This window comes from Pseudorca crassidens, chromosome 6 (genome assembly GCF_039906515.1).
Source record: "Pseudorca crassidens isolate mPseCra1 chromosome 6, mPseCra1.hap1, whole genome shotgun sequence".
Taxonomy (NCBI): domain Eukaryota; kingdom Metazoa; phylum Chordata; class Mammalia; order Artiodactyla; family Delphinidae; genus Pseudorca; species Pseudorca crassidens.
Genome location: NC_090301.1, coordinates 18,773,412 through 18,789,668, shown reverse-complemented (window position 1 = coordinate 18,789,668; position 16,257 = coordinate 18,773,412). Strand labels below are relative to the sequence as shown.

Sequence of the window (16,257 nt, the reverse complement as noted above, 5' to 3'; positions counted from 1 at the left end):
TTAAGACTACTCAGTATCCTAGCCCATCTCTTTGAATAGCAATCTCAAAAATAATAACAACTTCTAAGAACATTTACTAAGAACTTACCATGTGCCAAGCAGTGTTGTAAGTCCTTCACATATATTTTAGTTCTTACAACAATTTATGATTAGATGGAATTGTCTTTTATTTGGCCTAAAATTATCTCTTTTCAAGTCTGGGTTTCAGCTCCCTTTTACAACATATTATGCTTTAGTAAACAATTTCATGGTCGCCCTTTAGAAAGTTCCACGTTTCCATCAGACACTCTCCCGTCCCCTCCCCACCACCCATTCAGAACAAAAGATTCTGTTGATGCACTTTTTCCTAATTGGCAATATGTCCAAACCCTCTGGAGGGGATTATCTTACATTCATTCATTCACAAGGCATTTACTGAGTGCCTGCTATGTACCAGTGCTAGGCACAGGACAGGACAGGCAAGGCTCCTACCTTTGGTTGTGAAGTGAACTGTTCAGATGGAATCAAAGAAATGCAAGCTGGGGAGATAGGGAGGAAGGTCCCATTACTTCTCTGCTATTGGATGGCTTTGTAGTACTTCCCCGGCTCATTAATGACTGTTACCTTAGGGGATTCTACAGACAGTCCCTGCCTCAAGGCTCTGAAAAAATTTCCACTCAACACTTGTAGGAAAAATGAGAGACAGTGGGATAGAAAGCTGGTCCAGACCAGGTCTTAGGGCTTAGAAGTGAGCACTGGTCCTGGAGCAAGAAAAGCTGGGTTGAAGCATCTGCTCAGATTCGTTTAAGATGGGCAAGTTTCTCCATCTCCTCAAGCCTCAGCCTCCTTACCTGTAAAATGAGGGTTATTGTATTTCACAAAATTGATGTGAAGCTTGAAAGAAATAGAGAAGTGAAAAAGCCCTAGACAAACCTATGTTACTATAATGAACAATTACAACTTCCACACTAACACGTGCTACTCTTCCAAAAGATTCACACATCTGCAATCATTGTGAGGACACTGGGCAAGGGAGGTGTTGTTTTAAATCTTTTTCTAATCTTGAGGATCTTAAAAAAATATCATCAGCTTCCTTTATTTGCCTAATTTCCAACCTAAAAATTCCTAAGATGACCAGTGTAAAAAGTGGCGGGTCGCCGAGTAGAGGGAGGAAGAAAGAGGTAAAAAGAAGGAATAAAATATACTTAGAGCTGTTCCACCATCGTCTAAGAGATCCCCAGGCTGATCTCGCCCAAGTCTCAGTCCCTCCGGGCTCTCTGAAGGACACCGAGGGGACCCCTGGTTACGACTTCCCAAAGGAGACCGTCTCCCAAGACAGATACCTTCCCTGGCCACTTGCGCAGCTCCCCCTGGTCACTTGGACCAACGCTCAGAACTCACACCGCCGCCATGTTGTCGTCTCTATAGATACAGGACGCGCAGGACACGGCGTCTCCTGGTATCCCAGGGCAACGACGGCTACCCGAAGGAGTCAAGGATCACAGAAGGCGAAAGCTCCGCGCAACTTTAACGCTCACCACCATTTTTTATTCTCCGACTTTCCCTGCTAGCAGTAACTGTCTTCTACCAGTCGCAGCACAGTTGTCGTGACGTCCCCGCAATCCTGGCTTTAGTTGAAGACCAAATTCAGAGGAGGCTACTACAAGGACTTGTCACACCAGTGAGAGTTGTTTCTGTTCTTTTCTGATACCCCTCGGTGACATAGGGTCAGAATTTCAACTGGAACTTTATTCTGTGATTGCAATTGTTAACTTAAAAGCAGCCGGTAGTTATTTCTTATTTGCATATTGCTTTTCAAATTAATTCCTTTTGCAGGTGGAAGAGAATGTGTTCTAGGCATTTTCTCCTAGCATTTCCTTCTGCCCAGCACAAAGCTAACTCTTGAAGGGATCTGAAGGTGAATGTATGAAGAAGGCATTATTACACATAATATGGATTTTTGGAAGCCCATTAGTTCATTTGTTTGTATGTCCTTTGGGAGGAAGAGTCTCATTTGGTGAAGACTTCTTAGGTGGGTGAAGCTGAAAATCTCAGAGTTCATTCATGGGCAATTAAAGATGTTTCACTACCCAGGACAGTGATGGAGGTGGGTGTTGGGGGAGAGAACTTAGACACTCTAGGGGTAAACCCAGAAAACAAACTCTCATTTTGGGAAAGTTGGAGTATATCTGTGAAAGGTGAAAGACTCAGATGACAGTGTTGCCTGAGTTGGCCTGGGAGATCACATGGCCAGAGGCTGGCTGTATTAGAGGGAAGGGTCAGACCAGGGGGCCCATTAAGTTATGCCAGCACAGTTAGGTCTGGAGTTTTCTTGGGATCGAGGAATGTGGAACTCAGTAAGCTTTTCACTGGTTTTAATGTTATTCTCAGTATAGGAAACCTGTACTTTGGACGTTACCACTTTTATGTTGTTTGTGGTTTCTATAATGATTTCTTTTTTGTTTTCCTCTAAGCTCTTTTTGAAATAGTCATCCTGACTCAGCTGGATCTTAGGAACAGGGAAAGGGACCTGTTTGTCCATTCTTAGGCCAAATAGGGAGCAGTGACTCTGGGGGCAAGGCTTGGTGGTGGCCTCAGGAATCCCAGCAAGAAAACCCTAAGGGGATTAGGGTTAGAAAAGCTTATTCTAGGGATTTCCCTGGTGGTCCAGTAGTTAAGACTCCATGCTCCCAATGCAGGGGGCCCAGGTTCGATCCCCAGTCAAGGAACTAGATCCCACATGCTGTAACTAAGAGCCTGCATGCCGCAACTAAAGATTCTGCATGCCACAACGAAGATCCTGAGTGGCACAAATAGGACCTGGTGCAGCCAAATAAATAAATAAAGATTTTAAAGAAAAAAGCTTATTCTAGGAGCCACACATCCTTGTGCCTCTTCACTGAAGGAGGGTCCCTCCAGAGCTGGCCTGCTCAAACCTTGGTGGATTCTGGGCTTGAGACGGTGAGAAGGGATTCGTAGTTGGTCCTCTGTGGGCTCTACTTCTGCAAGTTTCTAGCTGCCTCCTGGGAGTTCTGCTGGTGAGTGACCTTGACTGGCATGGTGGACTCCCAGGGAGAGGCCCAAGCTGGACTTTGCCGCAGGAAGCAAACAGCATGGAAAGGGGTGTGGCAAGGCGTTGAACCCGAGGAAGGGAGAGAAAGTTGGGTTTGCCACTCATTTCAGGATCCCGGAATGTGTGGGAAATAATGGGTGCTGGGTCCTGGTGACCATCTCCTCCATGGACCCAAGAAAGACAACAGGGTGGTGCTATTTTCTTCAAGGCTATGAACAAGTGTGGGTGATGATTCAGTATACTGATGAAGACCAGGATGTGGAAGAAAGGGAGGGAAGAGGATGAGTAGGAGGACTCTGATGCTCCTGGCTGGAAGCAGAGCAGTGGGGGTAATAAAGATAAAGCACACTCCATGATCTGGGCTTCAGCACACACAAAATTTATCTTTTCTAAGCCTTTTTCCCATAGCCATCCCCCCGCCACCCATGAAATCCAGAAGACTCTGGGCTGGGAAATCAGGCAGACCTGAGATTGATCCTGATTGCCACTTACTGGCTGTATGACCTTGGGCAAGTCCCATGACCTCTCTGAGCCTCATCTTTTACCTGGGGATAATTATCAAAAGGCCTGTGTAGGGACTGAGTGATCAGTTATGTAAAGTATTTGACACATGGTAGACAATCAACAAAGTTACACACAGACACACACACACATACACACAGAGGAGGGTCACTCACTATGTGGGATGCCCTAGAATTTTGCCTCTCAGCTCTCTGTCCACCCTCGCCTCCTACCACGTCCCAGCCTCTCTGCTGCACACTGGAGAAGTGGAAAGTTTTTCTCCTCTCCACAGCCTCCTCTTTTGTTTCTCCAAGAAGGAGGCTGCCTTCCTGCTCCAGCGTGGAGAAAGACAAGAAGAGATGCCGGGGTGATCTGCTGTCCAGTTGGCAAGTCACCCAGCTCCAGGACTGGCCAAGCCCTCTCCCACTTTCCTTCCCCTGCAACTCTGACTCAGTTTCCAGTGTTGCTTCTGAAATCAGGTCAGCATCGAAGACGTACTTAAGCTAGGGGAGGGAAATGAGGAGGTGGGTACTCCCACAGAAGCTCCTGACCTCCGAAATAAGTAGGGTAAATCTTCTAAGCCCAACCTGATAGATGAAGAGGAGACTATAGCTAAGAGGGCCACTGGGGTTGTTCAAGGCTGGATCTAGGAGCAGGCATAGAGCACTCTCTGCATTAGACTGCCGCGGTCCCCTGGGTTGCTTGGTGTGGAGAGGGTGTGTCAGGAGATTGATAGCACCTCCAGCCTGAAAGGGCTGCCAGGGCACAAATTTGGCAGGGGCTGGGGGAAGACTGCCATGTGGCAAGGTAATTCAAAAGAAAGAGTTCCATTCTGCCTGAGACCCCTATAGGTTTTTCTAACTCTCTTGTGTCAATCCAAAGCCCCTCTTCAAATTGCTTCCTGTACTCGTTGTCCCCATCAAATGGTGAATAGGCACACAGGCCGACAGTAGTGGGGTGGATGGAAAATGACATGAGGCTCAATCCCAGAAGACCGAGTTCAAGTCCTGATTCTACCATTTAAGAGCTGAGCTAGGACTTCCCTGGTGGTCCAGTGGTTAAGACTCTGTGCTTCCACTGCAGGGGCATGGGTTTGATCCCTGGTCAGGGATCCTGCATGCTGCGTAGTGCGGCCAAAAAAAAAAAAAAAGGTTAAAAAAGAAAAAGCTGAGCAATTTGAGGCAAATCATTAAACATTCCAGAGCCTCACTTTCCCCACCTGTAAAATGGGGGCAAACAGGGGTAGCATTCAAAATACTTAAAAATTGGTAAGTTATGAGTACTGACCTATGAGAATGGACACCAGGGGGCCTTAGAGCCAGAGCTGGGTCCTGGGAGGCCACATTGTGCCAGGCCTTAACCTTTTAGTTGCTGGGTTGTGGGGAAGCCTGCAGGTGTGGAGAGAGGACTGGGAGAGCAGCCGCAGCAGTGGAGAACTCAGCCAGTGACTACTCACCAACTAGTACCAAAGTATTTCCAGATTTTAACAACCAGTACAGCTACCCTGGATAGTGATGGCATACGGGTTGCAAGTGAGACCTGAGGAAAAATCCTATCTCACCAGCTACTGTATACATGGTTATTTATTTTAAGCCCAAACTTGAAGTTCTAATTCCTTCTAATTCTTCCTGATCGGTAGAGGACCTGCGACCGCGTCTAACTGCTCTGTCCCTCTAGTCTAGTGCAGGCTTCTTCTCTGTGTTAGCTCTCCCAGCTGTCTTCCCCTACACCATCTCCTACAGGCTCTCCAGCTCCATGCCCCTCTGACCAGCACCATGGACAGCTCCAGCTGACCAGCCCATCCTAGGCCATCCCCTTCCTCCTGCCTTATCTCTCCTCTTACCCCACCCATGCCAGCACAGAAACCCTGAGGTACGAACTGAATGTAGGTCACCCCTGAGAAAACAGTACAGTGGAGTGGTTCAGAACAAGCTCTGGAGTAAAGCCGACTGGATTTGAATCCCAACCCACCAGCTCTCAGCTGTTTGATCGTATTCCTCCATTTCTATAACACCCAGATTGCTCTCTTGTCAACAGTGAAAACTTTACAGCTACCTCAAAGGTCGTAAGGTTTAAGTGGGATAAAAGGTTTAAAGAACTTAGCACAGTGCCTGGCTCATTATATGTTCTGAATAAATAAAGAGCACCATTATTCTGTGACTTTCTATCCTATTTAATTCCTCAAACCCTTTTCCAATCCATCTCTGATGAGGGCCCTCTCTCAGATAAAGGTATTATAACATGACCACCAGCTTAGTGTAGCTGGCCTCCTTTGGTGTGAAAGTTGGCTTGGACTTCAAAGATGGTAAGGAAGCCAACCTTTGGTCCATGAGATTCTCTTTTTATTAGTTTTTTTTTTTTTTTTTTTGCATTTAAAAAATTTTGAGTTAATCTTAGACATACACCAAAATAGTACAAGTGGTTCTCATAAACCCTTCATCCAGTTTCCCCTTAGGTTAACTTCTTACATGACCATCGGACGCTTATCAAAAAGAAGAAATTAATGTTGGTACAATGATACTATTAACAAAATTATAGAATTTATTTAGATTTCACAAGTTTGTCCACAAATCTCCTTTTCCTGTTTCAGTATCCAATCCAGGATACCCCCTGGGGCATTTCCTGAAACTTTCCTTGTTTTTCATGACCTTGATTCTTTTGAAGAGTACTGTCAATTGTTTTGTAGAATATTCCTCAATCTGGGTTTGTTTCTCATGATTAGAGTAAAATGTGCATTATTGGGAAGCATAACATAGAGTTATAGGCCCTTCTCAGTGCATGATATCAGGGGGTACATCGTGTCAATACGTATTTTTGGTGATGTTAACTTTGATCACTTGGGTAGAGTGGTGTCTGCCAGGATTCTCCACTGCAAACTTGCTCTCTTCCCCTCTTTATTAGATTTTGAACATGCCCATCTTTTACTTCTCTAGAATTAAGTGTTCAGAACCAAGAAAACTGTCCTCGCTGTAACCCATCCATCTGTACACTCCCAACCACTCCTGAGCCATACCCATTCCCTATGACCTGCCTGGTCACTTTCCTGTGAGTTTTCTTTTTTCCTTTATATATATACACACACACACACATTCCTTTCCTATTTTTCTTTTTTTTTTAACCTCTTTATTGGAGTATAATTGCTTTACGATGATGTGTTAGTTTCTGCTGTATAACAAAGTGAGTCAGCTATACGTATACATATATCCCCATATCTCCTCCCTCTTGCATCTCCCTCCCACCCTCCCTATCCCGCCCCTCTAGGTGGTCACAAAGCACTGAGTTGATCTCCCTGTGTTATACGGCTACTTCCCACTAGCTATCTATTTTACATTTGGTAGTATATATAAGTCAGTGCTAGTCTCTCACTTCATCCCAGCTTACCCTTCCCCCTCCCCGTGTCCTCAAGTCCATTCTCTACATCTGCGTCTTTATTCCTGTCCTGCCCCTAGGTTCTTCATAACCTTTTTTTTTTTTTAGATTCCATATATATGTGTTAGCATATGGTATTTGTTGTTCTCTTTCTGCCTTACTTCACTCTGTATGACAGACTTTAGGTTCATCCACCTCACTGCAAATAACTCAATTTCGTTTCTTTTTATGGCTGAGTAATATTCCATTGTATATATGTGCCACGTCTTCTTTACCCATTCATCTGTCAATGGACACTTAGGTTGCTTCCAAGTCCTGGCTATTGTAAATAGAGCTGCAATGAACATTATGGTACATGACTCTTTTTGAATTATGGTTTTCTCAGGGTATATGCCCAGTAGTGGGATTGCTGGGTTTTTTAAGGAACCTCCATACTGTTCTCCATAGTGGCTGTATCAATTTACATTCCCACCAACAGTGCAAGAGGGTTCCCTTTTCTCCACACCCTCTCCAGCATTTATTGTTTGTAGTTTTTTTGATGATGGCCATTCTGACTGGTGTGAGGTGATACCTCATTGTAGTTTTGATTTGCATTTCTCTAATGATTAGTGATGTTGAGCATTCTTTCATGTGTTTGTTGGCAATCTGTATATCTTCTTTGGAGAAACGTCTATTTAGGTCTTCTGCCCATTTTTGGATTGGGTTGTTTGTTTTTTGATATTGAGCTGTATGAGCTGCTTGTAAATTTGGAGATTAATCCTTTGTCAGTTGCTTCATTTGCAAATATTTTCTCCCATTCTGAGGGTTGTCTTTTGGTCTTGTTTATGGTTTCCTTTGCTTTACAAAAGCTTTGAAGTTTCATTAGCTCCCATTTGTTTACTTTTGTTTCTATTTCCTTTTCTCTAGGAGGTGGGTCAAAAAGGATCTTGCTGTGATTTATGTCATAGAGTGTTCTGCCTATGTTTTCCTCTAAGAGTTTTATAGTGTCTGGCCTTACATTTAGGTCTCTAATCCATTTTGAGTTTATTTTTGTGTATGGTGTTAGGGAGCGTTCTAATTTCATTCTTTTACATGTAGCTCTCCTGTTTTCCCAGTACCAGTTATTGAAGAGGCTGTCTTTTCTCCATTGTATATTCTTGCCTCCTTTATCAAAAACAAGGTGACCATAAGTGCATGGGTTTATCTCTGGGCTTTCTATCCTGTTCTATTGATCTATATTTCTGTTTTTGTGCCAGTACCACACTGTCTTGATTACTGTAGCTTTGTAATATAGTCTGAAGTCAGGGAGCCTGATTCATCCAGCTCTGCTTTTCTTTCTCAAGATTGCTTTGGCTATTCGTGGTCTTTTGTGTTTCCATACAAATTGTGAAATTTTTTGTTCTACTTCTTTGAAAAATGCTGTTAGTAGTTTGATAGGGATTGCATTGACTCTGTATATTGCTCTGGGTAGTATAGTCATTTTCACAATGTTGATTCTTCCAATCCAAGAACATGGTATATCTCTCCATCTATTTGTATCATCTTTAATTTCTTTCTTCAGTGTCTTATAGTTTTCTGCATACAGCACTTTTGTCTTCTTAGGTAGGTTTTTTCCTAGGTATTGTATTCTTTTTGTTGCAAGGGTAAATGGGAGTGTTTCTTTAATTTCTCTTTCAGATTTTTCATCATTAGTATATAGGAATGCAAGATATTTCTGTGCATTAATTTTGTATCCTGATACTTTACCAAATTCATTGTTTAGCTCTAGTAGTTTTCTGGTAGAGTCTTTAGGATTCTCTATGGATAGTATCATGTCATCTGCAAACAGTGACAGCTTTATTTCTTCTTTTCTGATTTGGATTCCTTTTGTTTCTTTTTCTTCTCTGATTGCCATGGCTGAAACTTCCAAAACTATGTTGAATAATAGTGGTGAGAGTGGGCAACCTTGTCTTGTTCTTGATCTTAGTGGAAATGGTTTCAGCTTTTCACCACTGAGAATGATGTTGGCTGTGGGTTTGTTAGTATGGCCTTTATTATGTTGAGGTAAGTTCCCTCTATGCCTACTTTCTGGAGGGTTTTTATCATAAATGGGTGTTGAATTTTGTCAAAAGCTTTTTCTGCATCTATTGAGATGATCATATAGTTTTTCTCCTTCAATTGGTTAATATGGTGTATCACATTGATTGATTTGTGTATATTGAAGAATTCTTGCATTCCTGGGATATACCCCACTTGATCATGGTGTATGATCCTTTTAATGTGCTGTTGGATTCTGTTTGCTAGTATTTTGTTGAGGATTTTTGCATCTATATTCATCAGTGATATTGGCCTATAGTTTTCTTTATTTGTGACACCTTTGTCTGGTTTTGGTATCAGGGTGATGGTGGTCTCATAGAATGAGCTTGGGAGTGTTCCTCCCTCTGCTATATTTTGGAAGAGTTTGAGAAGGATAGGTGTTAACTCTTCTCTAAATGTTTGATAGAATTCACCTGTGAAGCCATCTGGTCCTGGGCTTTTGTTTGTTGGAAGATTTTTAATCACGGTCTCAATTTCAGTGCTTGTGATTGGTCTGTTTATATTTTCTATTTCTTCCTGGTTCAGTCTTGGAAGGTGGTGCTTTTCTAAGAATTTGTCCATTTCTTCCAGATTGTCCATTTTATTGCCATATAGTTGCTTGTAGTAATCTCTCATGATCCTTTGTATTTCTGCAATGTCAGTTGTTACTTCTTTTTCATTTCTAATTCTATTGATTTGAGTCTTCTCCCATTTTTTCTTGATGAGCCTGGCTAATGGTTTATCAATTTTTTTTTATCTTCTTAAAGAACCAGCTTTTAGTTTTATTGATCTTTGCTACTGTTTCCTTGATATTTTTTTCATTTATTTGTGATCTGATCTTTATGATTTCTTTCCTTCTGCTAACTTTGGGGGTTTTTTGTTCTTCTTTCTCTAATTGCTTTAGGTGTAAGGTTAGGTTGTTTATTTGAGATGTTTCTTGTTTCTTGAGGTAGGATTGTATAGCTATACACTTCCCTCTTAGAACTGCTTTTGCTGCATCCCATAGGTTTTGAGTCGTTGTGTTTTCATTGTCAATTTTTTCTAGGTATTTTTTGATTTCCTCTTTGATTTCTTTGGTGATCTCTTGGTTATTGAGTAGTGTATTGTTTAGCCTCCATGTGTTTGTATTTTTTACAGATTTTTTCCTGTAATTGATATCTAGTCTCGTAGCGTTGTGGTCGGAAAAGATACTTGGTATGATTTCAATTTTCTTAAATTAACCATGGCTTGATTTGTGACCCAAGATATGATGACTCCTGGAGAATGTTCCATGAGCACTTGAGAAGAAAGTGTATTCTGTTGTTTTTGGATGGAATGTCTTATAAATATCAATTAAGTCCATCTTGTTTAATGTATCATTTAAAGCTTGTGTTTCCTTATTTATTTTCATTTTGGATGATCTGTCCATTGGTGGAAATGGGGTGTTAAAGTCCCCTACTATGATTGTGTTACTGTCGTTTTCCCCTTTTATGGCTGTTAGCATTTGCCTTATGTACTGAGGTGCTCCTATGTTGGGTGCATAAATATTTACAATTGTTATATCTTCTTCTTGGATTGATCCCTTGATCATTATATAGTGTCCTCGGCTCTTGTAATAGTCTTTATTTTAAAGTCTGTTTTGTCTGACATGAGAATTGCTACTCCAGCTTTCTTTTGATTTCCATTTGCATGGAATATCTTTTTCTATCCCCTCACTTTCAGTCTGTATGTGTCCCTAGGTCTGAAGTGGGTCTCTTGTAGACAACATATATATGGGTTTTGTTTTTGTATCCATTCAGCCAGTCTATGTCTTTTGGTTGGAGCATTTAATCCATTTACATTTAAGGTAATTATCAATATGTATGTTCCTATTACCATTTTCTTTATTGTTTTGGGTTTGTTATTGTAGGTCTTTTCCTTCTCTTGTGTTTCTTGCCTAGAGAAGTTCCTTTAACATTTGTTGTAAAGGTGGTTTGGTGGTGCTGAATTCTCTTAGCTTTTGCTTGTCTGTAAAGGTTTTAATTTCTCCATCAAACCTGAAAGAGATCCTTGCTGGGTAGAGTGATCTTGGTTGTAGGTGTTTCCCTTTCATCATTTTTTAAAAATTTTATTTATTTTAGGCTGCGTTGGGTCTTCATTGCTGTGCTGTGCTTCCTCTAGTTGCAGTGAGCGGGGGCCACTCTTTGTTGTGGTGCGTGGGTTTCTCATTGCGGTGGCTCCTCTTGTTGCGGAGCATGGGCTCTAGGTGTGTGGGCTTCAGTAGTTGTGGCTCACAGGCTCTATAGCACAGGCTCAGTAGTTGTGGCACACGGGCTTAGTTGCTCGGCCTCATGTGGGATCTTCCTGGACCAGAGCTCGAACCCGTGTCCCCTGCATTTGCAGGCGGATTCTTAACCACTGTGCCACCAGGGAAGCCCTCCCTTTCATCACTTTAATTATGTTCTGCCACTTCCTTCTGGCTTGCAGAATTTCTGCTGAAAGATCAGCTGTTAACCTTATGGGGATTCCCTTGTATGTTATCTGTTGTTCTTCCCTTGATGCTTTTAATATTTTTTCTTTGTGTTTAATTTTTGATAGTTTGATTAATATGTGTCTTGGCATGTTTCTCCTTGGATTTATCCTGTATGGGACTCTCTGTGCTTCCTGGACTTGATTAACTATTTCCTTTCCTATATTAGGGAAATTTTCAACTATGATCTCCTCAAATATTTTCTCAGTCCCTTTCTTTTTCTCTTCTTCTTCTGGGACCCCTATAATTCAAATGTTGGTGCATTTAATGTTGTCTCAGAGGTCTCTGAGACAGTCCTCAATTCTTTTCATTCTGTTTTCTTTATTCTGCTCTGAAGTAATTATTTCCACTATTTTATCTTCCAGGTCACTTATCCGTTCTTCTGCCTCAGTTATACTGCTATTGATTCCTTCTAGAGAATTTTAAATTTCATTTATTGTGTTTTTCATCCTTGTTTGTTTGCTCTTTAGTTCTTCTAAGTCCTTATTAAACATTTCTTATATTTTCTCCATTCTATTTCCAAGATTTGGGGTCATCTTTATTATCATTACTCTGAATTCTTTTTCAGGTAGACTGCCTATTTCCTCTTCATTTGTTTGGTCTGGTGGGTTTTTACCTTGCTCCTTCACCTGCTGTGTGTTTCTCTGTCTTCTAATTTTGCTTAACTTACTGTGTTTGGGGTCTCCTTTTCGCAGGCTGTAGGTTCATAGTTCCTGTTGTTTTTGGTGTCTGCCCCCCAGTGGGTAAGGTTGGTTCAGTGGGCTGTTTAGGCTTCCTGGTGGAGGGGACTGGTGCCTGTTTTCTGGTGGATGAGGCTGGATCTTGTCTTTCTGGTGGGGAAGACCACATCCGGTGGTGTGTTTTGGGGTGTCTGTGACCGTATTATGATTTCAGGCAGCCTCTCTGCTAATGGGTGGGCTTGTATTCCTGTCTTGCTAGTTGTTTGGCATAGGGTATCCAGCACTGTAGCTTGCTGGTCATTGAGTGGAGCTTGGTCTTAGCATTGAGATGGAGATCTCTGGGAGAGCTTTCGCCGTTTGATATTACATGGAGCCGGGAGGTCTCTGGTGGACCAATGTCCTGAACTTGGCTCTCCCACCTCAGAGGCACAGGCCTGACACCCAGCTGGAGCATCAAGACACTTTTGGAAAGTCTGAGGTCTTCTGCCAGCGTTCAGTAGGTGTTCTGTAGGAGTTGTTCCACACATAGATGTATTTCTGATATATTTGTGAGGAGGAAGGTGATCTCCACGTCTTACTCTTCCTCCATCTTGAAGGTCTCCTCTTTCTTTCTTTCTTTTTCTTTCTTTCTTTTTGGCCACACCATGTGGCTTGTGAGATCTTAGTTCCCTGACCAGGGATCAAACCTGGGTCCTCAGCAGTGAAAGCGCAGAGTTCTAACCACTGGACCGCCAGGGAATTCCCCTGAGTTTTCTTAAGTTGGGCATTCAGAGGTGTGCGCCAGATGCAGACACACCTGGAGTTTATGAGGGTAACAGGGTACTTCTCAGTTCATTTTCATGGACCTTTTGTTAAGGCCCGGCAGCTTTCGGCTTACAGGGGCACTCTGAGAAAACGTGGCCAGCAACTGTCTATGGGAATGTCCAGCCCCTTTCTCAGGTCTGGCCCCAAACTTTGAGCACTTTCTTCAACATATAACATTTGGGTTTTTTAAATCTCTAGTAGCATTCGTTTCTTGGCAATGTACAACTCCTTGCTACCCACTAGCCCAGATCCAGGAACTTCCTTCCTTCCAGAAGGCTCTTCACTACTCCAAGAGTTTGCTATCACCAGATATCCTGCTACCAGAGTAGATACCTAGCATTCTTTCAATCGAGTGTGGAGAGATGTGCTTTTCCAACCCTCCCCTTTGTCTCTCTCTGCCCCGAGTCTATTCCAAGTCAGTGTGTCTTCTACACACTGCCCCTTTAGAAGATGAAGAAGCACCACACCTCCTCCAGCCTCATGCAAACTCCATTTTAAAACAGCTTTTGTGTAAAAGTATATTAAAGGCTTCTGGAGAGCCTCAGGAGATGTCTTCATCAAATCCCATTCCCTCTTTGCCCTTTGTTCTGGTTACCATGGCAGTGTAAGAAATAACATCGAGATTTCAAACAACCATTTTATTTTACTTATGATTTTGTGGGTCAGGAATCAAGAAGGGCTTGACCAGGCAGTTCTTACTTGGACTGTGTCATACAGTTACAGTCAGATGTTGGCCAGGGCTGCAGCCTCCTGAAGGCTCCACTGGACTGGACCTCCAAGATGGTGCACTCACACAGCTGATGGTTGATGCTGGCTGTTGGCTGGAAGCTCAGTTAGGCTATGGCTAGGGACACCTATCTGTAAGGCCAACTGGCCCGAGGCAGGGGAACACAATCAGATTCACAGGTTGCATCAGACCGAAATTCTCTGGACCACCCAGTTCCAGAAACTGCCCTGGAGACATTCCGGACCACCCAGTTCCAGGAACTGACCTGGGGACTTTGAACCCAGCCCAGCCTTCCCGCCTTTCGAGGGGCGGGATTAACGGTCCCCCAGGATACCCGAAAAGACCAGCAAATAAGGAATACCCTGCGCCCTCCCAGATTCACCACACCCCTTTCCCTTCTTCCCCTATAAAATCTTGCCCAACCCTCGCCCGGGTGCGACTTCTCTGGCCCCTTTCTCTCGGACCAGTGAACCTCACCCGGGAGCGCTCCCTAATAAAGCTCACTTGAAGCTTTCCTCTGTTTCCCGGTGCCGTTTGTTAAGATCCGACCTTACACTATCCATAACCTTTCCAGCTTAGCAAGCTCAGGGTAGAACCAGGCAGAAGCTACATGGCCTTTTCTGACTTAGTCTCAGGCCAGATTCAAGGGGAGAGCAGTGTCAAATAATTTATGGACATATTTTAACCATCGCCACTCCCATCAAAATGAGATCCTCTCACAGCATCTAGAACATCGTTTTTCCAGGACCACCTTCCTGGAAGGTTCTTAGCCACCCCAGCCCTATCAGATCTTTAGGTGGAGGCTGGGAGTGCATTCGTCCCATTCCTCATGAGTTCCCACCTTCCTCAGTTTGCTGCTGCAGGGGACCTGAGTTCTGGTCTGGACTCTGCTACTGTGTGACCTTGGGAAAGTGACTTCACCTCTCTGGGCCTCAGTTTCTTCTCTGCAAAGTAGGAATTGAAAATAATCTCACTTCACAGGATGTTAGGATTTTAAAAGGATTTTATGTAAATAGCAGACCCAGCAGTTGATGCTCCTGATTGTGGAAGAAATATCTGTGGACAAGTCATTTTCCCTCTTGGAGACTTAGTTTATTTACCTCTGAAATGGGGAGTGGTGGTAATTGCCTTATCCTGCTTCCCCATGCACATGAGAGGGGTCTTACACGGACTGCAGGGAGTGCCAGCCCAGCGATTGAGGCTCCCCAACCCCTACCTGGGTGGGAAGCCCCCTACGTCTATCCTTGTGCGTGCAAAGCAGCCTGGGTGTGGCTTGAGGCAGCACAGGCTTGCAAGGTGGGGCTGCTATCTGCCCTACCTGGCCTTATCAGATCCGGGCTGGCCACAGCTCGGCCAGTGGAACAAAGAAGCTTTGAGAACAAGGCTGGGGTGTGAGATGTGGGCCCGAGCTCCGAGCTCCGGAAGGCGCGCTCCACCCAGGGGACAGAGGGCATGGGTTGGGAGAGCGGCCACCGCCAACACCTGCCAGAAGTTTTCCTGCAGCAGGGACACCATCTGAGGTGGGGAGCAGGGCCTGTGCTCCCCACTGAGGGCCTCCGTTCCTTCTTTGGGGTGTTTCCTGCTCCAGCACTTCCCACCAGGCCCTCACCTCTGCCCCTTTTATGGGGTGAAGCGTTTCTCCTCCCCTACTTCCATCTCCCCTCCTGGCACCTTCGAGCCCCAGTCGCACTGGCTCCCAGTCGCACTGGCTCCCGGTCCTTGAGCATGGCCTACGTTCTCCTCCACGCATCCGCTCCCAAACATCCATCCACCCACCCTTGCCCACGTCACGCATACCCAGCCCCAAACCACTTCCAGGCAGTGCCCAGACACTGTACATCCCATCCCCATCCCTCGTCATCTCTCCCCACTTCCTCCCGTGCGACACTGTAGGGAAATTCTCTCCAAATTTTCACCACCTGCAGAATCTGACTGAGCCTGGCAGAGGCCCAGGCCCATCGGGGCCAGAGTTTAAGGTTGTACGAGTTATATACTGCACAAGGGCTGTAGGCTGGGCAGTCAAGGTTGGGCGGCCTGAAATCCAGACGTTTTGCATGCCCCACACGACCTCAGTGTGAGGCTTTCTCCTAAACAGACTTCCTGGCGCCAGGCCAGGAGAGTTGTCTTTTCTAGTTGCACCTCCTGAAGGGGCGTTTTACTAAGATTTTTAATGGAGGGTCACCTGTTTCCGGTTCCCATCCTGGGGCTGCAGGTGCTAACAGCAGGCCTGGCTGCCTAAAGGACTGTTGCATTGGTTCAGCCCTTCCCCTTCCCTTCCCTTCTCACTGTCAGAAGCCACTCCACAGGCAGCCCCTTTGGGTGGGAGCTGGGGGAGAGGGGTGAGTGTGAGTCACAGGGTTTCAGTAGAGCCATGTCCAGCGGTGATGGGGTCTTTCCAAACGAGAGAGGAGGCTGCAAGGACAGCTTGGGGACGGGTACCTGAGGAGAGGCCTCGCACAGACTAGTTGGGAAGGCAGGTGCAGTGGTCCCCGTGCTGTGGGCAGTCTGCCCAGGCAGCTTAGGCCTCACAGCCAGGAGGCTCCCCTACTTTGTCTCCTGGACTCCCACAGGCCAGGTCTCCCCAAGCACCTGACACTTCAGC

General features: G+C 44.6%; 1 protein-coding gene across 1 annotated transcript in view; it reads right to left on the bottom strand.

Annotated features, from left to right (window-relative positions):
* The window catches only part of CFAP65 (cilia and flagella associated protein 65), a 61,783-nt gene that overhangs the window by 41,689 nt on the left and 3,837 nt on the right, over positions 1 to 16,257 (bottom strand). The window contains exons 2-3 of the mRNA XM_067739936.1: positions 1,323 to 1,349; positions 472 to 518 (exon numbers count right to left, since the gene is read on the bottom strand). Of these exons, the coding sequence (XP_067596037.1) occupies positions 472 to 518; positions 1,323 to 1,349 (74 nt within the window). The remainder of the gene's footprint in view (positions 1 to 471; positions 519 to 1,322; positions 1,350 to 16,257) is intronic.